We start from the raw sequence: 25,381 nt of genomic DNA on the forward strand, positions 1-25,381 counted from the left end.
AGCCTTGCACTTACAAGGCAGGTGCTCTATCACGTGTGCTTCCAGATCTCTTTTGCTTGTTATTTTTCAGGCAGAATCTTGCATTTATGCCCAGGGCTGGCTTCAGAGTATGGTTTGCCTACCTTCAACCCCAGTTTAACTGGACCACAAGCACCCAGACACCATGCTCAGTTTGTTGACCGAGATGAATCTGTCCTTGGTAAACCTCGATTCTCCTTATTTCTGCCTCCTCAGTAGCACTATCATTTCTTTTCTTAAATTCTAATGACCAAAATGAAGATACAAATGAAACCAGGCAAAATTAGAATTAAACACTTAGAGCAAAACCACATTTTACCAGATCTATTTTATTTCAGAAGGAGTTTGTATTATAGTATTTACTTTTATTTATATACAAGTGCTTCACATTTGTGTTTAAAACGCACAGGCCTCCCTTAATTCTCTTCTTCCTGCTTAAATTAGCTGTTATTTTACAATACAAAAAATACCAAAAAATTGCAGTCCTAAATGTATGTATAACACCCACAATCCCAGCAATGAAATAGTTTACAATACTTACTCCATATTTACATGAGTGCAATAGATGCTAAATTATACATATTAACAAACTAAGCTTGAATCCAAACAAATGAACAAAAACTGTAAATAACTGTAAAACAGAAACATTTCCAGAGCCAGAATTATTTCAACGCAACAAGCTTCACTAGTGTTCAGAATGTTATTGTGCACAGATTTAGTTACGAAAGTCAATTCTGTTATTGCCTTTGGAAGGGAAGGTGCTGGGTTCCCTCTGTGCTGAATCCAGAGTCTCCCTGTGGGCTGGATGGGTGAGCTCCAGCTGCTCTGCTTGGCCAGCCAGGGCTGGGGTCTCCAACCAGAAGCTGTGTCTGTGTATGTATGTGCGCATGCGTGTGTGCGTGTGTGTGTGTGTGTGTGTGTGTGTGTGTGTGTGTGTGTGTGTGTGTGTGTGTGTGTGTGTGTGTGTATACATGGTTGCAGACCACATAGTTTAGTCACGGGGTAAACATTCCAGATTTCTGAAAGGGATGCCTTCTTAGTTCTGTCCTCAGGATGGGTATTCTCACAGAAAGCACATAAAGAAAGATCACCTTGTACTTCTAAAGAGCTATTTTTTCTTCTCAGTCCCTGTCCTAGTGTTTAGCATTAGTGTTTAGCATTAGTGTTTAGCATTAGGAAACAAATGGATGCATCTGTAGAAAAGAAGGATCAAAGGTGTTTGTGAAAACATCACCACTACCCCCTGCCTCCACATTAAATTGAAGGAACAAGACAGGCACCAGTCAGAAAAATGTCTTCCTACCCAGTGTTCTGCTTTTACTTGCCTGGTTTCAGTGCACATCCAATTTTTTACTTCAGGAATTGCACATGGACATTCTGGTACTTTCCTTCTACTGACAGTCTTCCTCCAGGTTAGCTCAATGGAGTATGGGTTGCATTCTCCAAAACTCCTCCTACTTTACAGGTGACTCTCAGAGGGAAGCACTACCCCTCCCCACACTGTGTAGGGAGGGCTGGGGGGTGGCCAGGAGGCCAGGGATCTCCACGGGAAATGGAGCTATTCACCAGCAACTGAGCTTCTCCTTTCCATTCTGGTTTTACTATACACTATGGTTCTCAGAAAGTCACTATCAATTTAGACAAACCACAATGAAAAACATCTTGGAGAACCTTGTCTTTGATCTTAAGATTAGAGAAACATCTCTCAGGGTGGGATTAGTCATCTTTTGGGCCTTTGAGTATGGAGAGTCTGCCAGAAGATGCACAAGGAGCTTGCAGAGCCAACAACAGCAGTGGACATTCTTGCTTCCTGAGCCCCCTTGAGTACTGCTGAGTACAGACCTACTGCCTGACGCTTGGTTCATTAATTTTTTTGCGGGGGGCAGGATTTCACTATATAGCCTAGGCTGGCCTTGAACTCAATCCTTCTGCCTCAGCCTCTGAAAGCTGGATCACAGGCATGCCCCACCATGCCCAGTTCTCTTCCTAGGTATTCTGAAATATATGAGTCCTGTTTTGAGTTACGTACTCAGTACCAGATGCAAATGGACACATCAGCACATGGTGGTGCAATTCTTTGCCTGAAGAAAGGACTTCTTAGAGCTTGGATACCCATTGTATGGCACAGAAATGTATTAGGTGAAATTCACATGTCATTACATTTAATAAAAATACACTACAGAGCCAGGTGCCAGTAGCTCATGTCTGTAATCCTGGCTACTCAGGAGGCTGAGATCTGAAGATTATGATTTGGAGCCAGCCCAGGCAGGAAAGTCCATGAGACTCATCTCCAATTATCAGCAAAAAAGCTGAAAGTGGAGCTGGGGCTCAAGTGGTGGAGCCCTAACCTTCAGCAAAAAAGCTTAGTGACAGTGCCAAGGCCCTAAGTTCAAGCCCCAGGCCCAGCACACACAAAAAATACATTACGATATTTGTTCTGTTTTATGTACACTCTGAATGTCTGAACATTCTGGACACTACTGTATAGTTATGTACAAGTGCAAGATCAATGTTTTCATGACTATTTTATGTACAAGCTCTTCTGTGACAGGGGAAGGTACCAGGTGACAACCCCTTCCCTCTTGGTAACTGGCTCTGAGCTGAGCAACTCTTCCCTGCCACTCCCGTTCTGCCCCAAGCTAGGAAGAAGCTGTTCGATGTTGGCTGCACAGCAGAAGCAGGTGGATCCAGCTGTTTCTCCATGGCTGGAGCAGAATTAAACTTCATTTGCTTCTTTCTTTTTAAAAATAAACATCTTTTAGAGGAAAAAAGTATATCATCAGGTGGCTGGGGGTCATGGTGCATGTTATTTCAAAACATGGGACTAATGTGGTGAAGAAACTTCTTTGGCCAATGAAATTTGGTCCTTTGAACCAACCAGGAGGAATCTTGCTAGTAGGGGGACGAGCCCTAGTGGCCTCCCTTTTGTTTCACCAAGAGGCCTCCTGGTAGCTAGGTACAGAGGAGAAGGGCCAGGCTACTGCAGACACTCTGAAACTTTGTTCTGTGGAGGGGATGTAGGGAGCTCCTAATTCAGGGTCTTTTCTAGAACTGTCCGCTCTTTACCAATGACATGAAACAGAAGCTTTTTGAGAGGTGAGTCTCACAGTAGAGGTGTTTTGTGCATCAGTGTTTTATGGTTCAACTTCCTTGGAAAGATCTTTCCAAGAGCTTCTTTATGGGAGTGGGGTTAGTGTTGGGTTAGAGAAAAAACTCCCTCTCTAGGCACTGCATTTAAAGGTGAAATGCCGCAGTTTTTGCTCTTTTGAGTGTTGATTTCTCCAAATTCACAAACTTGAGCAATGCTGTCCAGACGCCAATCCCAATCGGGTAATTCCAGAGTTGCGGGTCTTGAAGCAGAAGAGATTGTGGGAGGCTGCATAATGCCAGAATACAGAGCACCATAAATGGGGAAACACAACATTCAGTCAGGGCCCTGTGGGAGAAGAGCAGGGGACTGCCCCACTCCTCTTAAATTTGGTCATTTTCCATTTGGCAGAGTGTACCCTCCTTGTCCATTTCTCATGTGCTTTTCATCCTAATTCAGCATTCACTGCCCTCCTCACAACCACCAGCTTGATCTGTGAGGAGGATGGGTGGGCCAGGCCAAGCCTGTGGAAGAAAGGGCAGACAGCTCCAAGTCCTTCTCCAGGCTCTGAGCAGGAGCTATACAACAGCAAAGGCCTGTCCCTCTCCTGGTGTCTACTTACCCTTAACCTATGGATGACTCACAGATTTGGGGCAAGCTGCCCTTTGACCCAGGTGTCTCAAGCACACTCAGTACTCTTCTCTGCTTAAAGGAGACACATGAAATTAAGTGACTCTCTTCTTCTATGCTGCCCAGTCAGGAGGAGGCAGAGGGTTGATCAAGCATCAGGCCAATGACATTGGGTGGGGCAGGTGGCACATATCCTCTTGACTGTCCTTTTTTTGCAAACAATAAAAACAGGAGCTTTCACAGTTAGTTCATTTCTCTGTTTTCTTCAGTCCTTGCTGTTAGGTCAAATGTTTCTTGGGTGAGAAAATTCTTTCCTGGCTGCAAATTAGATTTTAGAAAAAGAGCAGATTGCCAATGATAGCTATTTAAGTTTTACAAGAATGTAGGAATGCAATTATGTAAAAACTTAGGCTCACTAACTTTCCAATTGCTAGATCTATTTAAAGTCTAGGCACTTAGTGTGTGTGTGTGTGTGTTTGTGTGTGTGAGTGAGAGAGGGAAAGAGTGAAAGAGAAAATTTCAAATGGACTAAGACTAAATTAATCAAGTTGCTATAGAAAACTATTACATCCATTTACACTCTAAGTAACACTGCTGACCTTGACATTTAAAATAGCCCCCTTCGGTCCTAGTTTGATATGATTTAAAAGAGATGGACCATTATTAATAGTCAACTAGAAAAAAGCTACTTCTTGGAAACGATATCTGCGGAAATTGAGAGTAAACAGTGCATCTTTTAAAAAGATAGCAGGCTTCAGATGAAAAGTTATTTCATCTGACTAGTGTTTAAAAGACCATGTTGAAGAACTGGCGACGACGATGGTCTCTTTGTAAACACTGTCTTTCATTTTTTGCAGTTGAAACAGTCCCAAGAAGAGTTCCCACAAGTGAAGAAGCTGGGTGTCATTCCTAGCTCTCTCACTGGCTTTACATTGGCCTCCTCCAGCAACGAGCAGAACATTCCTGGACAGGTAATTAAATCTATTGTTTCCTATGCAAAAGTAAAAGGTTAGATGCTTGACACAGATGGGAGAAACCGTCAAAGAAAGCTTGCGATCATGCAGATGAGGTGGATGCTTCAAGGGTTTCCAGTCTTCTGCCCTGTACTGCACCACCACTTCCCTGCCTGCACCTTCCCCTGCAGCTGGGCCACACACTCCTGCGTGCATGGAGTCCCTGGCCTCAGCATCAAATGCAGGTACCAGGCTGTGCAGGGGGCTGCTGCTTCCGGTTTCTTACTGCTCCTGACTTCTCCTTGTACACTATTGGCATCTGCTGAGAAATGTCCACCAGGGCGCTGGCTACGGCAAGACCTGGGAGAACCCAAAGGAAACATGTCAAGGAAAAGCTTCTTTTGTTTCTAGAATATTTAGGATTTTCCTTTTATATTTCCATGGTGGGGGAAAAAAGAAGATATATAAGAAGATCTTCCTCCTAGCCTGTCCTTCTTTCCTTCTCCCCTGTCCATCTGGGAGGTAAACCCATTTTCCTGTTCTTTAAAGGTTCATTTACAAAAACGTGACTATAACTTTTCTTCCTTTTCAATTTCTGACACAAAAAGAGTAGCTGTTTGAAGCAATTTACTTAAGTGTTCTTCCACAGAAAGGTAATGGGGACCTCAGAAAAGCAGTTTGGGGAACAAACAAAAATGGAATTATCTCACTGAAGCATTGGCACCCAGTGAGGTAGCACTGCTCAATACTGCCCTTACATCCTTACACTCTCTACCAAAGGGAAGTCCCAAGGCTCGGCTCCTTCAGTGTAAGTAGAGCCCATCTACTCACCTGACTGTCCTGGGGGAGGGATTCCACCCAGGCCTCGAGGGAGCCTCACAAACACAGAGAGGACTGCAGCTTTGTTGCCAAAACATGGTTCCAGGGCAATGGGTTTGGGAACAGTCTGTTGGAAGAATAGTAAGAATTATTGTAACCTACATAGATACTTCACAGTCAAGAACCACCTTCAGGTACTCACAAGAAACATCACAGCACTGGTGGTTGATGTTAACTGTTGGCTTTAATTATCCTCCATATTCTTTTTTTTTTTTTTTTTTTGCCAGGCATGGGGCCTGAACTCTGGGCCTGGGCGCTGTCCCTTACTTAGTTCATCAGCTCAAGGCTAGCGCTCTACCATTTGAGCCACAGCACCACTTCCAGCTTTTTCTGCTTATGTGGTGCTAAGGAATCGAACCCAGGGCTGCATGCATGCAAGGCAAGCACTCTACCACTGAGCCACCTTCCCAGCCCCTTCCTCCATATTCTTATCACTTGTCATAGTTCCTATTTTCTGTCTTTGTAATACAGTCTGTAAAATCTTCTCAGGTTCTTCCTCCAGTTCAAAAATATTCTCACTTGTATCTATAGTGCCAGTCAACATGTGAAATGAATTTAAACTTTTAGCTATTATATTTTTCATTTCTAGAAGTTTCGCTTGGTTATTTTTCAGATCTACTTGGCCATTCTCAACTTTCATAGAATCTTTATGATTCCATTTTTTAACTTCTTGCATTTTTTTTTTAGGAGACAGGGTCTCATTTTGTAGTGTGGGCTGGTCTTAACCTTAGTATGTAAAATAAAATGGCTCAAACTATTTTCCTGACAGGATTACAGATGTGCATTTAAATACTTCATTTTTAGCTCTATTATATATATAGAACCACACTTGTGGTTCTATCTAAATCCATCATCTGTAGTTTCTGCTGATTCTTGTTCAGGGTGGCCTGCCTCTTGTTGGTGATTATTAACTGCTTGATCTTGACCTAGGGGATGCTCCCATACAGACTATTTGCTTATCCTTCAGCAGAGCATAATGGTGCGTTACCAATCTAGAACCTAAGGTTTTGGTTTTGGTTCATGATTTGTTCTTTATGGAGGAGGGGTGAGTAGACCTCTACTTCTGTGAACTCAATAATGGTTTCATATGTATGTTTCAGAATATATATAGCTATTTGCCCACAGTATATAAAATATTTTATCATTTTGCCAAAATATAAAATCTTATCACTATCATTTGGGGTTGGTCAAATATTTATCTTCTACATAATATACAGTAACCATTTTGTTGCTTTAAAAAGTACTTAAAGGGCTGGGAAGGTGGTTCAGTGGTAGAGCGCTTGCCTTGCATGCGTGAGGCCCTGGGTTCGATTCCTCAGCACCACATAAGCAAAAAGAAAAAAGCCAGAAGTGGCGCTGTGGCTCAAGAGGTAGAGCATTAGCCTTGAGCTGAAGAGCTGAGAGACAGCACCCAGGCCCAGAGTTCAGGCCTCACGACCAGACTCTCAAAAGAAAAAAAAAAGTACTTAAAAATATAAAAAAACAATGATTCCCCCAGCATGGTGACTCATACCTGTAATCCTAGCTATTCAGGAGGTGGAGATCTGAGGATCATGGTTAGAAGCCAGTCTGGGCAGGAAAGTCCATGAGACTTTTTTTTTTTTTTTTTTTTTTTGTCGGTCGTGGGGCTTGAACTCTGGGCCTGGGCGCTGTCCTTCAGCTCTTCAGCTCAAGACGAGTGCTCTGCCACTTGAGCTACAGCGCCACTTCCGGTTTTCTGGTGGTTTATTTGAGATAGGAGTCTCACGGTCTCTCCTTCCCCGGGCTGGCTTTGAACCGCGATCCTCAGATCTCAGCCTCCTGAGTAGCTAGGATTACAGGCGTGAGCCACCAGCGCCAGGCTTCCATGAGACTTTTATCTCCCATTAACTACTCAGATAAGCCAGAAGTGGCACTGTGGCTCACATGGTAGAGTGCTAGCCTTGAGCACTAAGAGGCTCAGGGACTGCACCCAGACCCTGAGTTCAAGCCCCAGGACCAGCAAAAAAAAAAAAAAAGGCAAAAAACAAAACAAAAAACAATGGTTCAGTTTAGCTACTTAATGACATAAACAACTAAATAATGAAAGCCAAAGAATACTTGATAACCTCAGTGTTTTAGCTAATAGTTAAAGAGAGAAAAGAAAATTAGGAGGTAAGAGAATAAGGCATTTGTTCTTTCTGGTTTGCCAGATTCAGAACCCTGAGTTTTGAAGTCATTACAGGAACTTTAGAATCATATTCTCACCTTTATACTCCCCCCAATAAGATCAGGCGGCTCTTCATCTGTTTCCAAGGCAACATTTACTGAGGCAAAGGGACGGCTAGCCATCTGCTGCATCTCTCGAAGAAGTTGCTAATGAATTTAAGCAGGCATTAATGCAATGAGTACTAAGGGGAGTTTTATTAGTGAATACTACGTATCAAAAATACTTTATCCTTCCTGATTCAAACAGATGCTTCAAAATGATGCTCCTGTGACAGCTGGGGCAAATAGGACATGGGCTAGACATCATTACCAAATTCTGTTGGATGTGGTAACACTATTTTGTTGTTGTTGTTGTTGTTGTTAAAGATACATGTTAGAGATACATACTAATGTAGTGATGGGCATAGTGTTAGAGATTCATATTAACACAGTAATGGATATGATGTTAGAGATTCATACAATACAGTGGTGGACATACTGTTAAGATTCATATTAACATAGTGGTGAATATAATGCTACAATGCTTGCTTGTAGAATGCATAAAACATCATAGATCCATTTCTTCATATTTCTATTATTAAACTAAAGCCAGTCTTACTTTCTTCCTGCTGAAACCAGAACCAAATATTCACAGAGCAACAAAAAACTGAGCAAACAGGAACTGAGATTCAGAGAGATTGTAAACTAAAAGCATACACATATATGAAATTCTGCAGAATGGAGGAAAATGTAGATGTAAATCCCTGCTCCAACTTTCTTCAGCTATGTGACCTTAGGGAAAGGGTTTAACGTTTCTGGATTTGTTTCTTCTTTTCTGAAATGTGTTTTCATGTTGTAAGATTGTTATTAGGATCAGATGAGACACTATTACATTACAGCATCTAAGATAGTATGTGGTCATTACCATATCAGCAAGGATAGTAGAGATCTTCTGGGCATATTCTCGAAGATTTGAGATTTTGCCATGGAAGACAAATAAGCCTTGCTTCGAACTACCTTCAAACAAGATACTGTACAGAGGGGGTAGAGTTAAATAAGTAAGGTAATGAGTACATTTCCTATTGAGCATTGGTACCCTCTTTCAAGCTACCTAGTATAAGAGACAATCTTCTTTTTTTTTTTTTTTTTGTCAGCAGTGGGGCCTGAACTCTGGGCCTGGGCTCTGTCTCTCAGCTCTTCAGCTCAAGGCTAGTGCTCTATCACTTGAGCCACAGTGCCACTTCTGGCTTTTTCTGCTTATGTGGTGCTAAGGAATCGAGCCCAGGGCCCAATGCATGTGAGGCAAGCACTCTACCACTGAGCCACCTTCCCAGCCCCTAAAGAGACAATCTTGAGGCTGCATTGATCATGGATCCATTCTAGAAGGGCATTTTTATGTTAAAAATTACTAATTGGGTCAGGCACTGGTGGCTCATGCCTATAACCTACCTACTCAGGAGGCTGAGATCTGAGGATTGTGATTCCAAGCCAGCCTAGGCAGGAAAGACTGAGACTCTTTAGTTAAGTACCAAAAAAGCCAGGAGTGGAGTTGTGGCTCAAGTAGTAGAGTGCTAGACTTGAGCAGAAAGCTCAGGGATAGTGCCTAGACCAAGTTCAAGCCCCAGGACTGGCACAAATAAACAAATACTAATTGGTAAATAATTCCTACCTTTTTTTGAGAGTCTATGCAGCCTAGGCTTTCCTTACACTTGCAATGGAGTCTATGTTGGCTTTGAATTTGCAACCTCTCCGGCCTCAGCTTCCCAAGTGCAGGAATTATAGGTCTGTGCCACTATGCCTGGTTTCTTACTCCCTTAACTTTTTCCAGAACATTGCACAACACATCAGCATTATAACCGTTTTAGATGGATACCAGTGACTCATGCCTGTAATCCTAGCTACTTGAGAGATGGCGAATGGCAGGATCTCAATTCAAGGCCAGCCCAGGCAGTAAGGTTTCCAAGATCCTTCCTCAACTGACAGCTGTGCCCAGTGGTATATGCCCGTTATCCTAGCTACCATGGGATAACATTGGTGGGTCATGCCCAGATACATACCTGGGCAGGAAGTGAGCCTTTATCTAAAAAGATAATTATCTGAATCAGGGCTGGAGGCATGCCTCAGCAGTAAAAGTGCCTGCTTAGAAAGCACAAGGCCCTTTGATACCCTGCATCTGAATATACATATGTTAATCTTGGGTGGGGAAGGGGAATAACAAAACGCTGAAACAAAGACACAGGATGACCCATTGCAACAAAGATACCCACAGGATAGTATATTGGAAATGAACTTTACAACTTTGGGTGGCAAGGGGGGAAGGGAGGATAGGAGTGTGGGAGCTGGGGGAGGTAAGGGATAGTAAGACAACAAGGAAGGGAAGGAGTAACAATGATCAATAAGTAATGTACTCATTTCCTTTCTCATGTAACTGTAACCTCTCTGTACAACATCTTAACAATAAAATTAAATTAAAAAAAAAAGAAAGCTCAAGGCCCTAAGTTCAAACCCCACTACCACAGACAAAAAACAAACAACTAACAAATCCTATTTTTTTTAAACTATTTTGCTTTTTTTTCTTTTCTTTTTTGGTACCGGGGACTGAACCCAGGACACTGTACTTGCTAGGCAAGCTCTTTGTCACTGAGCTACATCCCAGCCCACAAATCCTATTTTTAAAAACCCTCTGGGGAGAGATGGGGGAGAATGATGAAAGGGGTGACATTGATCAAGATGTTCTATTCTGGGGTTGGAGATTTAGCTCAGTGGAAGAGCACTTGCCTAGTATGTATAAGGCCCTGAGTTCGGTACTCAGCTCTTTAAAAAAAAAAAAAGCCAAAAAAGATATACTGTACTCACAAACTGACATGTTGAATTGAAACTCCTTTGTACAACTACTTAAAGATAATAAAATAGGGCTGGGAAGGTGGCTCAGTGGTAGAGCTCTTGCCTTGCATGCATGAGGCCCCGGGTTCGATTCCTCAGCATCACATAAGCAAAAAGAAAAAAGCCGGAAGTGGGGCTGTGGCTCAAGTGGTAGAATGCTAGCCTTGAGCTGAAGAGCTGAGGGACAGTGCCCAGGCCCAGAGTTCAGGCCCCACGACTGGACCCAAAAAGAAAAAAAAAAAAAAAAGGAAAAAGAAAAGCAAAGCAGGGCTGGGAAGGTGGCTCAGTGGTAGAGCACTTGCCTTGCATGCCAGAGGCCCTGGGTTCGATTCCTCAGCACCACATAAGCAAAAAGAAAAAAGCCGGAAGTGGCGCTGTGGCTCAAGTGGTAGAGCACTAGCCTTGAGCTGAAGAGATGAGGGACAGCACCCAGGCCCAGAGTTCAGGCCCCATGACCGGACCCAAAAAAAAAAAAAAAAAAAAGAAAAGCAAAGCAAAAGGGGTTGATGTATGATTCAAGGAGTAGGATGCCCAGCTACAAGCACAAGGACCTAGGTTCAAACTCCAGTACCATTAAATCAATCAATCAATCAAACAAACCCATCCCTGCTGAATGCTGTCCTGTGAATTAAAAAACTACAGGAACAAGGATGCCACATTATCTATGATAGCATCACTCTATGTGGTCAGAAGTGGGTGGTATGGCCTGCAGGAAGAAGCCCCTCTCCTGGAGCTAACCTAACCCTATTACAGACATTAAGACCAGTGAAAACTGCTGGTAATTTGTGATTTTAGGTTTTCTCATGGTCTTCTAAAAAGTCCAGCCCTAAGTGAAAAAAAAATCAAGGGTACATTCAAATCTGGATTTCACACATATGAACATTTCCTTTAGCAACCATGTAACAGACCAACAGACATGATGACTAAAGGAAAACTAATGCAAATGAAAGCTAATATAAAGCCTTTATGTTGTAACTTCTAAGTTTACTTACTTGAATTTGTCCATTGTAAATATTTGACCTACTTTTGGAATTAAGATCTGGAAAAAACCAAGACTCATTAAAAAATAAGACAAGGCTGGGAATGTGCCATAGTGGTAGAGTGCTTGCCTAGCCTTCATGAAGCCTTGGGTTCGATTCCTCAGTACCACATGAACAGAAAAAGCAAGAAGTAGTGCTGTGGCTCAAGTAGTAGAGTGTTAACCTTGAGCAAAAGAAGCTCAGGGACAATGCCCAGGCCCTGAGTTCAATCCCCAGGACTAGCAAAAAAAAAAAAAAAGACAAGTTAAAAACATATTTATTTTGTCGGACACTGGTGGTTCATGCCTGTAATCCTAGCTACTCAGGAGGCTGAGATCTTGGAATCGAGGTTCAAAGCCAGCCTAGGAAGGAAAATCCATGAGACTCTTATCTCCAATAAACCATCAGAAAACAGGAAGTGGCACTGTGGCTCAAGTGGTAGAGCGCTAGCCTTGAGCTGAAGAGCTGAGGGACAGTGCCCAGGCCCAGAGTTCAAGCCCCATGACAGTCAAAAAACAAAACAAAAAACAAAACATATATTTATCTCTTTCACTGAACAATAAAGGAAAATCTGTAGTGTTTAAATGGCTGATTTGCCCTTTTTTTTTCTTTTCTTGGTGGTGCTGTAGATCAAACTAGGGCCATGGCACATGCTAAACAAGTACTCTATCATTAAGCAACATCTGCAGCCCTGTCACTGTCATTCTTGAGAAAACTGTTCTTATGAAAACTGTGTCAAGCCAAGCAGTGGTTGTGATCATGCAGAATTCTAAGTCTGCTGACCAAATACTACAAAGGGCAACATGCATCTAACAGTGGATTTAACTATCCATCAGTTATCACTGGACTGGTAAAAGTGACTTGCTTAAAAGAGAAAGAAAGAAAAACACTGTTTTATGGGGAATCTGTCATTTATTTTTTTCCATTGATGCTTACCTCTCTACGCCTGGAGGCCCAACAACTTTGCTTGATCTTCCAAACCACAGCAGCCACCAGCAGCAAAGAGAGGAAACAACTGTGAGAAAGAAAGTGCTGTTATAATTAGGCCTCACAATCAGCACCACTACCTTCTATAGCTTGGGTCCCATGGGGAACAACCTGCCAAACCCCAAAGCGAAGCTCCCTTCTGATACTTATTACAATGTTCTGGCTCAAAGTGACGTGAGTTGGGCTTCCACCCCTGATCTCTCAAGGGCAGAGAACCCTGATCTCTACCTGCCTTTATTCAAAACAATCCCAAGTAAGAAAAACAACTGTGGGCTGGGAAGGTGGCTCAGTGGTAGGGCGCTTGCCTTGCATGCCTGAGGCCCTGGGTTCGATTCCTCAGTACCACATAAGCAAAAAGAAAAAAGCCAGAAGTGGCGCTGTGGCTCAAGTGGTAGACTGCTAGCCTTGAGCTGAAGAGCTGAGGGACAGCGCCCAGGCCCAGAGTTCAGGCCCCACAACTGGACCCCCCCCCCCCAAAAAAAAAGAATTGTTAAATAATGACCTCAGAAATTGTGATCTAAAATAAATATATACATTTATAAAATTTATTTGTATGTGTGGCAGTCCTGGGGCTTGAACTCAGGGTCTTGGCACTGTCCCTGAGCTTCTTTTGCTCAAGGCTAGTGCTCTCTACCACTTGAGCCAAAGCAGCACTTCTAGATTTTTTTCTGAGTAGTTCTTAGAGATAAGAATCTCACAGCCATTCCTGCCCAGGCTGGCTTTGAATTGCTATCCTCAGATCTCAGTTTCTTGAGTAGCTAGGAATACAGGCATGAGCCACCAGTGCCCAGCTTAAAATAAATATTTTAAAAAATAAATGTATCATTTCTTTATATTGGGAACTTCAACATCCTATTTCTTATTTTGAAATATTCAAACTAACTGTCCTCAACTATAGCATCTTAAGTGCTACATGATATTGTTATTCCTATCTTACCTCTCCTCTGTATCCAGTAATTATTCTCTCTCCCTCCTTCCTCTACACCCTTTCTAGGCTCTGCTAACTATAGTTCTAGTCTATACTTTCATTTTTTGAAACAGTCTTGGTATGTAGCTCAGGCTTAGCTAAGAGCACAAGCGCTCCTATAGGAAGAGCTAGATTAACTGTGAGAAGTGTAGGGTACAAGCAAAGCTGCCCCCCAAACCAGAAGATAAAAACAAATCTTCTCATTTTATCAGGTTACAGTGAACTGTATCTGATATATCTTTCAAGAATGTGTATGAAATTTTATCTGTTACAGAAACACAAGATTATTCTTCTACCCTCCATGAAATTATGGAATTGAGGGCCTGAATCAAAAGAACAGGTGTAGTTTGTATGTAGAAAATTACCTGAAGAAAGTCACGAAGAACTGTACCAGATCCATAAAATTGCTATGTTGGGAGAAAGCAATCTGTGGAGATAGACAGGGTGTGGGTTACACAGGCTACATCATACCACTGATCCAGCCTCCTCTTTTCAAGAGTGGAGCTACAATACTTTACTCTTTAAAGATATTAATGAAATTTTTTCACTGAAGACAAAGTGTCTTACCCTCTAATTTTTCTTCTTTACCTCTAACCCAAAAGCAATCTTCTGAGGCATAACTTTCCGCATCCCACCTCTGCACTTCACACCAGCTCTCAAGCTCTCATAGTCTGACCCGGAAGATTGCTTCGACACCTACCATGAAACCCCAGTGGAGGCTTATCAAAAGACGGGAAAAAAAGGAGCTGGAGCTGGGAGCTGGTGATTAAGATGTTGAAGATCATAGTTCAAAGACAGCAGGAAAGTTTGTGAGACTCTTATCTCCAATTAATGACCAAATACCCAGAAGTAGAGCTGTGGTTTAAGTGCTAGAGTGCTAACCTACACAGAACACTTACCTGGGAAGTGTGACACCCTGAGTTCAAACCTCTATACCTCCAAAAGAATTGTTTTTTTTTTTTTGGTGGGTCGTGGGGCTTGAACTCTGGGCTTGGGCGCTGTCCTTCAGCTCTTCAGCTCAAGGTGAGCGCTCTACCACTTGAGCCACAGTGCCACTTGCGGTTTTCTAGTGGTTTATTGGAGATAAGCATCTCACAGACTTTCCTTGCCTGGGCTGACTTTGAACCGTGATCCTCAGATCTCAGCCTCTTGAGTAGCTACAATTACAAGCATGTGCCACTGGCATCCGGACAAAAGAATTTTTTTTTTTTTTTTTTTTGGGTCCGGTTGTGGGGCCTGAATTCTGGGCCTGGGCGCTGTCCCTCAGCTCTTCAGCTCAAGGCTAGCGCTCTACCACTTGAGCCACAGTGCCACTTCCGGCTTTTTTTTTGCTTATGCGGTGCTGAGGAATCAAACCCAGGGCCTCATGCATGCAAGGCAAGCACTCTACCACTGGGCCACCTTCCCAGCCCCCAAAAGAATTTTTTTAATAGTAGTTCTTATCTTCCAACTATCAGAGAACAAATGCTTTCTGTTCTTACTAGGTGCTATAAACAAAATCCTCAAAAACTTGAATGGGCAAATGATGAATGAATGCTGAATGACTATGGAAAAACTACTAAAAGCTTGAAAAAAGGGCCTCTTAACTTGCCTTTAACATCTTTTCCATCAAGCTTTTCATCATATGAACATGCAAGACAGGGAAGATGGGAAGGCATAGCTGGCCTCTTTGTAAGGCTGGCTTCAGTCTGCCAGGTACACACAAATGATGTATGTCTGTACATGGCAGACTGATCCCACAGCCTCTGAAGCCAGCAAGCTCCACCAAGGCTGCGAGCTTGCCTGAACCCTCTGTTCCTGACTCTTCTCAAGGTTCGAGTCCTCTGGAGTGTCCATCCCTCATAGGTGCAGAGAGAGCATACGTGGCCATAGATGTCATCAGGATAGGTCTGACTATGCTAATCTTCCTTCAGAGTTCTGAACACGGCATAGCAACAAGCCAGAAGAAGACTGAACCTTTCCATAGAAGCTTAGGCCTGTTGTCTGCAAACAGGCATAATCTTTGCAAAGAATGGGAGATTCACCTCCTATGAGTTTTCCTATGACACAAAATTTTTTTTTCCTTTTAAAAACTAAGTTGCATATAGAACTCCTGTGTAGATACCACAGCCCTGGACTGGGTCCAGTGATTATCACCTGGCCTCACATACCACCCACCTAATGCTGGTTTGTGCTGGCACAGAAACTGTATAACCAAGCTCTGGTCAGAGCCTCAAGGCCAGTTAATGCCACTGGGCTGCTCATAGATTCCATGCAAGCTACTACTTCCAACCTCAATGGTAGAATACTTATCTAACAAGTGTGAAGGTCTGGGTTCAATCCCCAGCATCATAGACAAACGCATGAGTGAATGTATATCTGATATTGTGCATGAGAGCCAAAAAGTAAAAAAAAATCCAAATATCCCTCAATAGAAAAATGGATGCACAAAACGTGGTACATAAATTCACTGGACTATCATTCAGCTTTAAGTACTACAACAGACTAAACATGAACCTTGAAAATATTATGCTAAATGAAGAGATGCAGACACAGAGGCCACATATTAGCGACTTAATTTACATGAAATATCCAGAACAGGAAAGTATAGATTGGTTGTTGCCAGGAGAGGGAGAAATGCTAGTTGGTTCTATTTGGAAAGATAAAAATAATCTAAAATTGATTAGGAAATACTAAAACCCACTGAACTGCATACTTTAAATGGGCGAACTGTATGGTATGCTAACTATATCTCAATAAAGCTGTCAGTTTTAAAAAGTATATCTGAGTAAACAAAAGTTTCCCATATCTCTTGCTTAGTACAGCAATCCTGTTAGTACCCATAAATATCACTCTAAAATCCAACTGAATGCCCAGTTCTAAAAACAAATTTTGAGCTGCTTTCCCTTGTGAACACTGGTCTCTCACATGAAATACCCAGCATGGAGAGGACTTTTAATATTAGTTCCACGTTACAATAACAACCTCTGTTGTAGAGTTAGCAACAAGTCAGAACCCAGTTCCACCACCTACCTTCCAACCCTCACGAAAAGTCTGCTTGTCCCATCTCTATGTTAAACACCTACCCTCCCAAACTGTGGGCACAGCGGAAGCCAGCTGAGCCCCTGCTTCCTGAGAACAGCCAGGTGACTTTTAGAAAGCTGAGGCTGAAAGAAGGGCCCTCACCCACAGAAACAACTGGCCAGAAAACAGGCATAACTAGCTTCAACACACCCACTACCCTTCTATACGTAGACCTTTTCAGTCTGTTCCCCCCCCCTACACCCACCCCTTAACTGCATCTACAAAGATTTTTATAGTTAGTTTCAAATACCATCAGTAGTTAAAGGTTTTGATCTGTTCCTAATTATGGAAAAGAACCTTGGGGTTGGGGCAGAGCGAAGGAACTAGAGTTTAGCGTTACCATTTTTAAAGCACCAATGTTTACATGAATTTCCGAGTAAAGAATTAGATTTCCTCAGCTACTTTGCTTTAAAAAACAAGACTCCAAGGCAAAAAGGCTTTGCCTGTATTAGAAATTATACCAAGATTAAACTTAATGGCCTCTATCGTACTGGTTAGACATTTTCATACTCTCTTCCTTAAATATGTCTCTATGCTTTTACTGAACTAGTACAGTTGGTGTATATATTTGAGAGCTATACTAAAACTAGAAAAGCTGTAGCTCAAGGAAAATAAAACATTAAGAGAGCCTATGTTGAAAACTCAATACATCTACCCAGAAAGATAGTGCATAGCCAACTACCATACCAAGTGTAGACAGCCAATGTCCTCCCAGCTCTGGGTGAGGACATGAGGACACAGGATGCCATAAGTTCAGTCATTGTTTATAAATACTGCTGTCACTTGTACTAAAGAGCAAAAGACACATTTTCAGAGCACTTACCTGCTTTTTCAAGGAAAGCTTGGCAAACTCGGTGGTGAGCACCCCATCATTTATTTTCATAAGCGCCTTAATGTAACGTTCAAACTAGTGATCAGATAAGGAGTACCAACAAGTCGGGGAGGGAAATCAACACCTCTGATTCTTGAACTTAAAATTCCTACTTTTAAAACTAATTGTGGGAAGAGCTCCCTCTAGAAGGACAGCTCTAAAACCATGTCGGTGGCTTTCAGAGGGTGGAGCCACAGGCCGCTGAGAGGAAAAAACTAGAACTCGGCATTGGCAACAGCACAGCTATCTCCACACAAAAGCCTGCTTATGTGCACAGAGCCCTCTTTCCAACTGGGGAAAACGTCAGCAGTGTAAGTCAAGATTCTCTGAAAAATACTAACCACTTTCCAGAGATGAGCAATAAAGCTTGGTGTTCACTGAATTCAGAGTATGAAAACAATCTCAAATCAATACATTTACTTACTAGGACTCAAATCAAGTATTTACATAGAAACAACCTATCAAATATATACCATACCAAACTGAACCCTATCAACAGATGAAAGGACAAAGTAAGGTATAATACATACATGTATATATGCATATGTATGAATATATAGGTTTCAAATTTCTCCGATGAACTAGGTATGTACAATCTTGTAAATCCTAGGTACTTGGGAGGCAGAGATAAGAGGGTTGTGGTCTGAGGCCAGCCTGGGTAAGCACACAAGATGCCATGTGAAAAATACATTTAATAGAAAAGGGCTGAAGAGGGCTAGGAAGGTGGCTCAGTGGTAGATTGCTTGCCTTGCATGCATGAGGCCCTGGGTTCGATTCCTCAGCACCATATAAGCAAAAAAAGCCGGAAGTGGTGCTGTGGCTCAAGTGGTGGAGCACTAGCCTTTAGCTGAAGAGCTGAGGGACAGCGCTCAGGTCTAGAGTTCAGGCCCACGATCAACAAAAGAAAAAAAAGAAAGAAAAAAAAGGGCTGAAAATATGACTTAAGTGGTAAAGCGCTAGCTAGCAAGTCTAAGGCCCTGACCATCAACCCTTAATACCACCACCACCACCAAAAAAAAAAAAAAAAAAAAAAAAGCAGAAGGACTTATTTACTTGCAGGGAAGGGGAATACACAGGGTGTGTACAGGTAAAAACCTTGAGGGTGGGGTCTTAGAATTTCCCTGCCTTGTCTGGAGACGGGGTTATCAGGTTCTAGATGTTTCTCTGATCCTAGGAAGTTGAGTTCTAGACACAATTTATTTTTTCCTTTTATTTTATTCATTACTTATTGTAAATTTAATGAACAGGGGGGTTACAGTTACATATGTAAGGTAAGTAATTTCTTCAGCTCAAGGCTAGCATTCTACCACTTGAACCATAGCGCCACTTCCGGCTTTTTCTGCTTATGTGGTGCTAAGGAATCGAACCCAGGGCCTCATGTATGCAAGACAAGCACTGTACCACTGAGCCACCTTCCTAGCCCATTCCTTTTATTTTTTGTGTCTTGTTTGGTGCTAGGGATTAAACTCATGGCCCCAAGCATGCTAAGTATTCAAGACTTTCATCTTTAGTTAACCACCAAAAAGTCAAAAGAACTGTGACTCAAATGGTAGAGCACCAGCCTTGAACACAAAAGGTCAGAGATAGCACGTAGGTCCTGAGTTCAAGCCCTAGGACCAGGATACATGTGCAAACACACACACACACACACACACACACACACACACACACACACACACACACACACAATCTTCACAAATGAAATAATAGACTCAAATGATATAACAAGTAGTTGGTATCCAAGTAATTCTAATCTTACTTCTGTTCCACAGGTAAGAAAAAAATAATCTTCTCATTGTAATTAAAATCCAGTTCAACTTGGCATCATCAAAACCATAACAAAGACTGGATAGGTGGCTCAGTGGTAGAGTGCTTGCCTTGCATGCATGAGGCCCTAGATTCAATTCCTCAGCACCACATAAGCAGAAAATGCCGGAAGTGGCTCTGTGGCTCAAGTAGTAGAGTGCTTGCCTTGAGCTTAAGAGCTGAGGAACAGCACCCAGGCCCAGTGTTCAGGCCCATGACTGACAACAAAAAAAACAAACAAAAAAACCACAAAAAAGACAGTGCCTAGACCCTGAGTTCAAGCCTCGGGACTGACAAGAGGAAGGAAGGAAGGAAGGAAGAAAGAAAGAAAGAAAGAAAGAAAGAAAGAAAGAAAGAAAGAAAGAGAAGAAGGAAGGAAGGAAGGAAGGAAGGAAGGAAGGAAGGAAGGAAGGAAAGAAAGAAAGAAAGAAAGAAAGAAAGAAAGAAAGAAAGAAGGAAAGAAGGAAAGAAGGAAAGAAGGAAAGAAAGAAAGAAAGAAAGAAAGAAAGAAAGAAAGAAAGAAAGAAAGAAAGAAGGAAAGAAAGAAAGGAAAGAAAGAAGGAAAGAAAGAAAGAAAGAAAGAAAGAAAGAAGGAAAGAAAGAAGGAAAGAAAGAAGGAAAGAAAGAAGGAAAGAAAGAAGGAAAGAAAGAAGGAAAGAAAGGAAGAAAGAAAGGAAGAAAGAAAGGAAGAAAGAAAGGAAGAAAGAAAGAAAGAAAGAAAGAAGAAGGAAAGAAGGAAAGAAGGAAAGAGGGGGAGGAGGGAGGGAGAAAGGGAGAGAAAGAGGGAGAGAGAGAGAGAGAGAAAGAAAGAAAGAAAGAAAGAAAGAAAAAGAAGAGAGAGAAAGAAAGAAAGAAAAAGAAAGAAACAAAGAAAGAAAGAGGGGAGGAGGGAGGGAGAAAGGGAGAGAAAGAGAGAGGGAAAGAGGGAGAGAGAAAAAGAGAGAGAGAAAGAAAGAAAAAGAAAGAAAAAGAAAGAAAGAAAGAAAGAAAGAAAGAAAGAAAGAAAGAAAGAAAGAAAGAAAGAAAGAAAGAAAGAAAGAAAGAAAGGGCAATTAACGAATTCACTTTGACAAAGTGGTGGGCTGAGAGGTAAACAAGGAAGAAACAAAGTAGGGGATGTGGGCCTTGCTTAAAAGACTGGCTGAGGAGGGAAGCAGAGTGTGTGAGAGAACAAAGAAGCAGATCAAAGGGAATTTGTAGACCATTTAGACAGGGTAAACAGAGGAAAATGAGGAGAAAAAAAAAAATCACACTTTCTGTCTTCCACATCTAGAAGGGAAAAATTAACTGCTCTTTAGCCACAATCCAAGGCATGAAGACACAACCACCAAAATTAGGTTAAGCCCATTCTAGTTAGTTGGTACCCATTTGCTTCTAAAAATAATCAAGTAACAAGTCCAAGTCCAGCAACCACACTTCCAGGACTAAAAGTGAACCAGTCATCAAGTTCCACACAAGCATAATCTCCATGTTCACCAAGGAGATATGGAGCAGGAAGTATAGAGTCAAGACCGCTGATAACATTATAAAAAGCTCACCTGGGGCCATGGGTCTTGGGTAGGAGGGAATATACTAGCCTCATGAGCAAAGAGGAAAAGAGCAAGTTGACCATATAGCAGGCAACACCAACTCTTAGAACGACTCTTTAAGTCACATACACAAAAAATATGCCACTTGGAGAGGCTCCATGATTTACCCAGAAGCCAGAAATCAAACCTCCTTCTAATATACTACAAGGCCTATGCTCTTACATACAATTTCATGCCTACTATTGCATCTATATTGCTTTATACGCTAACATTTTTGGGATCTTTTCCTACACCTATTTCTGAATTTTGCATTTCACTGGTTATAAGTGCTTGTTTCCTGTATACTTACCTTATACATTCTATAATTGAAGTTCTCTTTGGATTCCTATGGCTTTTTACATGGTAAGTATTCATGAAGAAATTAATTATACATATAACTACCTAATTTGATATATGTCAGCTTGCTTTTCAAAGTGCTCAGAAATTTCCACTGATATGGTAAATAGTATTTCCAGTACAATCTTTGTAGTATTCATGTGCTCAGCACTCCTGTGCCATAGAGTGTATAAGGCAAACAACAGTGTAAGTTAAACGTACAATGATGAATTTAAGTTTTTTAATAAAGACTACATCTTTGCATGAATGATACCAAAAAGCACTTCTCACCTGAATTTTGATGGGCCAAGTAAAATTACTGACATAAACGAAGAAAGTAATATTTGGATGGTTGCGAAAATCAAACTTCTCATTAGAGAAGCTATCTTTGTATTCCTTAATGTTGGTTTTTGAAACAACAGGCATCTCTTCTCCAGCCTGGGTTCCAGCTGTTTGGGAGAAAAAATATGGAAATAAGAGACTCCTTTTTTTTTGGACATAAGTTCCCTGAATACTTACACTATCCTAGGAATAGACTTTAACAGTTCAATCTCTTTTAATCCTCTTAATACTCTACTATCCTTATTTAGGAAATTGAGGTTCTGAGAAATTAAGTAACTTGTCTCAGGTCAGACAGTCAGCAAGGATACAGCTGGGATTTGAAACTGAGCAGGCTGGTTTATAAGCCTGTGCTCCAAAGCGGAATGGATCTACTAGGAACCTCTGCAACACTCCACTGAACTCCTTTGCCCCTCCACCCCCCACTGAAATTAATGGTGATAAAATTAAAGATGTCACCAGAGTCCCATAAACATCACCAACATTTATTCTGTATAAAACACCCTGATTCCTTTGCATTGCTTCACATCTGTGTGGGGAGAACCCTGATGTCTGTACCAGAAACACTGATTCACTTCTCACTTTCTAACTAGCAACTGCCTCAGGTCTCAGCAGAGAAGAAGGAGCTTAAGGGACAATTAGCCCTCCTTCCTCCTATCAACTATCACTGTACTTACGTTTCCACAGTCTAGTGTAACTCCCATCTAATTCTACACAGCTCTCACTGTAGCTACTAAAGCCTCATTTTACTTAAAAGGTTCTCAGTTCTAGAAACTCTGAGATACTAGAATTTTCTCACCTCTGATGCATGGATGTGGATGTTGATGGGAGAGCAGAGTAGGGACCCCAGTAAGGGTGTGAGTGGTGGGATAAGGCAGGTGGAATAACAATCTACTGAGCCTGAACCACAGTAGGCACTGGAAGGTATAACTCATTTTGTCTATACAATGCTAATTAAGTATTATTATGTTAACTTTACAAATGAATAACCCTAAAGTCTATAGAAGGGTTGAAGACACTTGCTCTAGGTCGCACAACTAGTGACAAAGGTGGGTTTTCAACATCCATCAGCAACCCCTGTCCCAAAATCTATATTACATTTTGCAATCCATTACCTCTACTCATAGTCTTTACTAGATGAGTCTTTACCTGAGAAGCTGGCAGCCCAGGTGATGTTGAGGTTGAAGTTTTTGGAGGCATTGATAAACATATCCAAATCCCTGTTTTGCTGATGATAGTTGCAAATAATTAGAAAATTAATTGTAACAGTGTTAACATTTTTAAAAAAACAACAATTAGATTTTACTACTTGCAATTATCTTAACTATTGATGATTATAAACTATATAATTTCTCAAGAGAAACTTATGCTTACAGAAGGGTTAGCATGAAGACTCCTAACCAATTTTCCCCAACAAAATTAATATATCCCAGATTAAAGTTCATTCCCCTCCCATAAAAGTATATAGAACTCAGTGATTTATCAAATCCCTAAATTTGAAAAGGAACCTTTTAACAAGGACCTCATTAGCACACTTTACTCCTCAGGATCCTCTAGGCAGCTGTTTTCTAACATGAGGATCACATTTACTAGGAAAACAGCTGATCTAGTGCCTCCCTCACTCCTTTCTTTTAGGTAGAGTCTTTGTACCTCCTACACTGATCTCAAACTCATCATTTTCCTATCTCAGCCTCATAAGTGCTAGAATTACAGGTACTGAGTCAGCCACCTGACTGCCCAAACTTCTATTTATTTATAAATTAAAGTCATATACTTCTTAATTCATACATTAAGCTTTCTCCCAACTGGGAATTATTTTAAAAGTATATAAAGCTAAAATACAATACAGTTAACAAGAATTTAATTTATATTCATTTATGACTTAAAACTATTTTTCTCTTGCTTAAAATATTGTTTCAAGAAATATGGCTATGCTTTCTTCGCTTTGAAAGCTTTGGTTTTCTTTAGAGATATAGCAATTCAAAGGACTAGTCTCATTAAATTAACTAGACTCTTGGGTTTTAATGATTAAAAATTTATCTCTGAGAAATCTGTTGAGCCAGATGGAAAAAGACATTGTTGGCTGTGCTATATAAATTCTAATACTAATTTTCAGTTTTTGCTGAAATGTGACTAGTAAGTATCTTTCTTGTAGTCAAACAAATGTTTTTGCAAACAAACCAGATGTTGTATTCTTATATAATATGGGTGGATCCAATCATTCTGAAATCATTCATTTTATATAAAGATCTTAAAACAGACTATGAAATTAGATCTTTAATGATATTTTGGAATTCACAGCAAAAAACCCCCACAACAATGAAAACATCAATTTTCAAAATGTAATTTTTATTTTTATTTTGCTGATCCCGGGGCTTGAATTCTTGGTCTGGGCACTGTCCCTGAGCTCCTTTTGCTGAAGGCTAGCACTCTACCAATTGAGCCACTGCGCTACTTCTGTCTTTTTCTGTGATTAACTGCAGGTAAGAGTCTCCTAGACTTTCCTGTCTAGGCTGGTTTTGAACCACAATCCTCAGTTCTCAGCCTCCTGAGTAGCTAGGATTACAGGTGTGAACCACTGGCACTCAGCTTCAAAATGTAATTTCTAAATCAAAAATTTCTCTCACAAAACAGTGATCTCATTTACTAGGAAAACTTCCCCTTCTCTTATAAGGACAGTAAATAGTAAGCCTGAAGACTACAAGACACTGATGACAATGTATTTAGGGGCTTCTTAGTAACTTAACATCAAGTTTAGTATAATTTCCTTCAGTATTGGAAAGGGTATTGAATGATTTTATATTTCACTAAGGAACTGGGCTAGAGTAGTTTAATGATAATGTTCATGCTTTGCATGAATAAGGTCCTGGATTTGATCTTCAGCACCAAAGATAAAAGAGAGAAAAGAAATGTAAAAGTATATCATTGTGTTCTGGATGCTTTTATTTTTTTGGGTCCAGTCGTGGGGCCTGAACTCTGGTCCTGGGCACTGTCCCTCAGCTCTTCAACTCAAGGCTAGCGCTCTACCACTTGAGCCACAGCGCCACTTCCGGCTTTTTTTTCTTCTGCTTATGTGGTACTGAGGAATTGAACTCAGGGCCTCTTGCATGCGAGGCAAGCACTATACCACTGAGCCACCTTCCCAGCCCTGGATGCTTTACTTTTAAATGGCTCCTTTCTAACAAGTGGGTAACACCTTCTGGTAGGCTGGGCTTCATCATTGAGAGTAGATATAAATCTACATTCCAAATAATCATTTTTAACTATTTCAATAATTCCTTTTCAACTTCTTTTCAGACTTCATTAAATCTTCGCTGTTTTGCTTTCTGATGAAGCTAGGAATTTCTCCTAGGAACAAGAGTGTTACCTCTGCCACCTTTCTTGCTGTCCTGTTGTGCTTGTATCACTGGCATTAATTTCAGTCAGCATTTTTTTTTTGTGGGTAATTTTTCTTTTTTCCAGTAGTACTGTAGTTTGCATACAGGATCTTGCACTTGCCAGGTAGACACACTACAACCTGAATCATGCTGTAAACCCTATTTTTTGCTTTTGTATTTTTCAGTTATGGGGTTTAAACTCAGGGCCTGGGTGCTATCCCTGAACTGTTTTTCACTCAAGGCTAGCACACTATCACTTTGAGTCATAGCTCCACTTTCAGTTTTCTGGTGGTTTATTGGAGATCCAAGCTGGCTCTGAATTGCAATACTCAGATCTCAAGTTCCTGAGTAGCTAGGATTACAGGCATGAGCCCAACCCAGCCTTATACACCCTTTTTCTTTTTGTTATTTTTCAAATACAGTTTCACGTT

The 25,381-nt window shown here is 41.2% G+C and overlaps 1 protein-coding gene across 2 annotated transcripts in view; it reads right to left on the bottom strand.

Annotated features, from left to right (window-relative positions):
* Positions 1–327: 327 nt before the first annotated feature.
* Positions 328–25,381, bottom strand: part of Atrn (attractin) — a 103,225-nt gene continuing 78,171 nt past the window's right edge. Inside the window, exons 23-29 of one of the 2 annotated variants that reach the window (XM_070006873.1) lie at positions 22,723–22,801; positions 21,526–21,683; positions 13,956–14,017; positions 12,573–12,651; positions 7,795–7,902; positions 5,517–5,635; positions 328–5,049 (exon numbers count right to left, since the gene is read on the bottom strand). In XM_070006873.1, the coding sequence (XP_069862974.1) occupies positions 4,815–5,049; positions 5,517–5,635; positions 7,795–7,902; positions 12,573–12,651; positions 13,956–14,017; positions 21,526–21,683; positions 22,723–22,801 (840 nt within the window). In that variant the 3' untranslated portion in view covers positions 328–4,814. The remainder of the gene's footprint in view (positions 5,050–5,516; positions 5,636–7,794; positions 7,903–12,572; positions 12,652–13,955; positions 14,018–21,525; positions 21,684–22,722; positions 22,802–25,381) is intronic. The other variant, XM_070006872.1, reaches the window with a different exon arrangement.

This window comes from Dipodomys merriami, unplaced genomic scaffold, assembly GCF_024711535.1.
Source record: "Dipodomys merriami isolate MVZ:Mamm:240054 unplaced genomic scaffold, mDipMer1.0.p SCAF_7, whole genome shotgun sequence".
Taxonomy (NCBI): Eukaryota; Metazoa; Chordata; class Mammalia; order Rodentia; family Heteromyidae; genus Dipodomys; species Dipodomys merriami.